The sequence below is a fragment of the Camellia sinensis genome, chromosome 11 (assembly GCF_055761805.1).
Source record: "Camellia sinensis isolate YWXY chromosome 11, ASM5576180v1, whole genome shotgun sequence".
Lineage (NCBI taxonomy): Eukaryota > Viridiplantae > Streptophyta > Magnoliopsida > Ericales > Theaceae > Camellia > Camellia sinensis.
In genome coordinates, this window is record NC_138971.1 from 178,173,821 (window position 1) to 178,178,117 (window position 4,297).

The 4,297-nt window shown below is 33.7% G+C and overlaps 1 protein-coding gene across 1 annotated transcript; it reads left to right on the forward strand.

The window, feature by feature from the left end:
* The first annotated feature begins 484 nt into the window (after positions 1 to 484).
* LOC145788810 (zinc finger BED domain-containing protein RICESLEEPER 1-like) lies at positions 485 to 3,006 on the forward strand. The gene is made up of 3 exons (XM_082895714.1): positions 485 to 713; positions 845 to 2,265; positions 2,659 to 3,006. The coding sequence occupies exons 1-2, from the start codon at positions 485 to 487 to the stop codon at positions 1,627 to 1,629; spliced, it is 1,014 nt and encodes a 337-aa protein (XP_082751840.1). The 3' UTR covers positions 1,630 to 2,265; positions 2,659 to 3,006.
* The last annotated feature ends 1,291 nt before the right edge of the window (positions 3,007 to 4,297 follow it).

The following is a 4,297-nucleotide window of genomic DNA, read 5'->3' on the forward strand; positions in this document are numbered from 1 at the left end:
CAACAATTTGTTGAGAATGTTCATTCCATTGAAGGGTATATGAATAGTCATTATATTCATGTCCAAAATCATTCTAGCAAACTATATAAAAAACTACCTTAGTCTTTAAGTAATGTGCGTGTAGATATATGGCCTCAATGTTATGATTCAACTCTCATTGGTATCATATATAATACATATATGCAACTGTGCCCATTATGTCTCTTGTTATGGTAGGATTGTCTTTTGTTTCCCCTCATCTCTGAGTTCAGATTTATGTGTTCATGTATGTATAGTCTAAATGTTTTGATTCAACTATCATTGACATCATATATAATATGCATGTATGTATAGTCTAAATGTTTTGATTCAACTATCATTGACATCATATATAATACATATAGACATCTATACCCATATGTCTCTTCTTTTGGGTGGGGTGTCTTTTTTTTTTTTTGGGGTAAAAGTGGGAGGGCGTCGTTTGTTTCCATTTTAAATTTGAGTTATGGTTTGGAACTTAGATGTGACATCTGTTTCAATCACTTTGTTTGATGGTTCAGGGGGTTTTGAAAGAGACCATGGAGATGAATTTTCCATTGGTGGGAATGATTTGGATTATGAATTTGATGGCAGCAATACCATATCAGGGTTAAGGGAGACTGAAATGAGTCGGTTTAATGATAAGAATGCTTTCAAAGAACAAGAAGCCCATAAAGCCATTGCAAAGCTTTTCTGTTGTGCAGCATTGCCAACAGAGACTGTTGAAGAGTTTTATTATGTTAAAAAAAATTATAACTACCTTAATCCCAAATTTCGTGTTAGTGTTGATGATGTTGGGCATTATTGCTTGGAAATTTATGAGGAGGTGAAAGCAAAGTTAAACAAGTTCTGAGAAATTTGGATGGACAGATTAGCCTCTCAGTCTCAGCTGACATATTGAGGTACGAGAAGCGCTATGAATATCCACAAGATTATCTGTGTCTAACTGCCTATTTCATTGACGATAATTGGAAGTTGAAGAAGTGGATCCTTAGGTTTAGTCAAATTTGGGATGGGTTCAGTGAGTTACCTCACAAAATCATACTGAAGTTTTTGAAAGATTGGGACATTGAGGAAAAGATATCCACAATTACTATGTTAAATGACAATCTTTATCGCGAAACACGAGAGATTGTTAAGGATCACATTCAAGGAAAGGGGGAACTCCAACTTAATGGTCGTCTATTCAAAGTGTGTTGTTGCGGTGACATTGCTAGTCGAATGGTGCAAGTTGCGTATAAAGCTATAAATAATATTATTGACAATGTTCACGAACTATGTTCCTTTGGAAAATCATTACCACTTTGGTACCTCACTAGTGCCCAGCTCAAGGATGCTTTGAAATTAGAGCCTGGAGGTGAGTTTTCCTCACAAGATGTGCAGGATAATTATGAAGTACCTTCTGCAGAAGAATGGGAGAAGGTTAGAAGTATATGTGAACTTGTGGATAGCATTTATGAGGTAACAGAGGCATTATTTGAATCAAAATATCCAACTGCTAATGCCTATCTTTATCATCTTCGGGAGCTTCAGGCAATACTGATTCAGAAGTCCACAAGCACTGATCATTTTCATTCAACTTGTCGCGAGGAAAATGCTGAAAAAATTTGACAAGTATTGGAAGGACATGTACTTGGTATTGATGATCAATATGGTAATGGATTCTCAATTCAAGATGTAATATCTGGAGTTTTCTTCTTCAAAATTTGATGATAGTGACGGAATCCCAGGTGTTACAACTGTTTTGGAGGCCATTCGCAGCCTTTTCAACAACTATGTCATCAAATTTCCTGAAAGAGAACATTTCGAGTGATTCAACTTCATCTTCTGAGTTAGAAGAAGAAGAGGACATAGAGGAGGATTCTTACAAAAATGTTGAGGAAGAAAATCATAGTTTGGATGATCGTTATAAACTTCTGCCAGATTACATTCAGTTCATCCAATCTACTCAAGCCCCCCAACGACAGTCGGAACTAGATTGGTATTTGGAGGAACCTGTCTTGCCATGGACCCATGAGTTAATGCATTGAGTTGGTGGAGAAATGCAAGTTCAAAGTATCCTACCCTATCAAGGATGGCTCGTGATCTTTTGGCAATTCCTGTATCTATTGCTAATTCATATGAGGCTTTTATACTGAACCAAGAGAAGCTGATGAGAAGATAATTTCCTCAGGCTCAGAGCCAGACATGATGAATGCCTTGATGTGCACAAGAAGCTGGTACCCATGGCCCTGAAAAATTTTATAGGTACAAAGTTGGTCCTCTTCTGTTTTTTCCATTCTCAAAATCATTTTGGTAATGGCTCCTTTCCTTCTTCTTCTTCTGCGATATATTTTGTGTCCTAAAAACACATAAGCCTCACAGAGAACGTGCAAAAAGGTAGCTTAAAAGAAAGTATCTAAAAGAGCTTTAAAAAAGTTTTACCTTTTTAAGATGAAAAAACAAATAAACTAAAAACTTGTAAAGGGAAACCAAATACCAAACCTTTTTGACGGACGATTGCTTGAACTTACGATTTCAAATTTTATAAGCTAAATCAGCTGTCTGTCGAATCAAATGAGGCTTATGTGATTAGAAGATTTTTTATTTTTTAGTTTTCAATGTATCCTTGCTTGCTGATAGACATCCTTGATATTACAGGTAAATATTTTTGGCTAGTTACATTACAGCTATCAGCAACCCATGATAGATTTTTGTCTGGATGGCATTGGGAATCAAGTCGATGGAGCTACTATTGGAAGAGATAGAAACCATATATTAGGTTTTAAAAAATTCTAGCTTTGGGTTTCTCTATATATGCCTTTTTGTTTTGGACTTCAAACTTAAAATGTTAATATGGGTTTTTATCTACTCTTTTTGAGGTGCAGCACATGAAGAACAGAAGGTTATGTTAGCTACTCATGAATGTGGTTTATGATGTTGGGTCCTTCAGCCATGTTTACTTTATTGCTTGCATGAGCATGCTCTCTCTCTCTCTCTCTCTCTCTCTCTCTCTTCCCTTATATATATGATGTTTATAAAGGAAATTATTTATGAAATTGCTTCTGTCCGGTCTGTGTTGTCCAGCTCTTTTCTTTTGGCTTATTACGGGCCATTGTTGGATAATTTAATTCTTTCATATAATTTAATTCTTTCATATAATTTAATTCTTTTGGCTCTATTCTTTTGGTTTTTTGGTTTTTTTTGATTATTTTAGCCTGGAGTTAAAAAGCCTGGTTTGGGAAAAATTTTAAGTTTTTTTTGACTTTTTTGACTTTTTTATGAGAGAAAGAATGTAATAATTATGGTTTGGATGTGATGTTTTGTCCTATTGAACTAAAAACCCAACTTTTGCTTCTCAAATGAAACCTAAATAATTAACAAAATGATAATAAAATAAACATATCATTCTTAAAATATATGTTTCGTGTCACTTTGGTTCTAAAGTTTTAAATTTTATCAATTTAATACCAAAATATTGATGAAAACACGAAATATATATTTACAATATTGAAGGGTGAAATTGACAAAATTAAAATTTTAGAGACAAATGGTACAAAATGCATACTTTTGAGATTATAGTTCAAATTTATAATTATTCTGTTAGTGATTTAAGCCATCATTTGACATGAGATTAATTTGTCTCAAATTTAAAATTTTAAAAATGAAATTGATCAACTATATAAATATATTTGGGTCCAGCTTGTCTCAAGTTGAAATCAAGATGGTGAAACAATTAACGGTTGATAAAAAATTATTTTGTTCACATAGCTATCGGTATTTGATCAACGTGATTTTTTACAGGCATATAGTACTCGACGAGTTCTACACATTGAACGATTCGGATTATCAAAACGAAACCCGTGATGAACCTCCACGAACCTAACAATACGATTCAATCCGATCTTAAACTGAATCAAAGCCACTACCAATATATTTTATCCCTTAATTTGTTACTGAGTTGCTTTCTCTGCCGTCCATAACTCTTAAAATAATGACACAATAAACGCGATGAGAATAAGAATTCCTTTTCACCAATTACAATCATGAATGCTATTAAATTTATGTTGACTTAGATATCTGCCTTTATATATATAATAATTATAGCAGTGTTTGTTCCTGGAGCAATTGTTCCACTGTCACATGTAGCATTGACGCCGTCATGTTATAAATAAATGTAAATTTTTACCTATATAGGACCCATGTGAAATTTATTCACAAAATATATTTCAAATATCTTTTGAACCCAAGTTTTGAAACCCAAATATGTTTTCACACAAGTTTTCAAAATCTAATTCGC

Bases quoted from the DNA above. Each gene is read 5' to 3' on its own strand.
- LOC145788810 (XM_082895714.1), top strand. From the start codon at position 485: ATGGTTTGGAACTTAGATGTGACATCTGTTTCAATCACTTTGTTTGAT. The intron at 714-844 runs GTTGTGCAGCAT...ATTTATGAGGAG, and splicing joins AGCCATTGCAAAGCTTTTCT to GTGAAAGCAAAGTTAAACAA.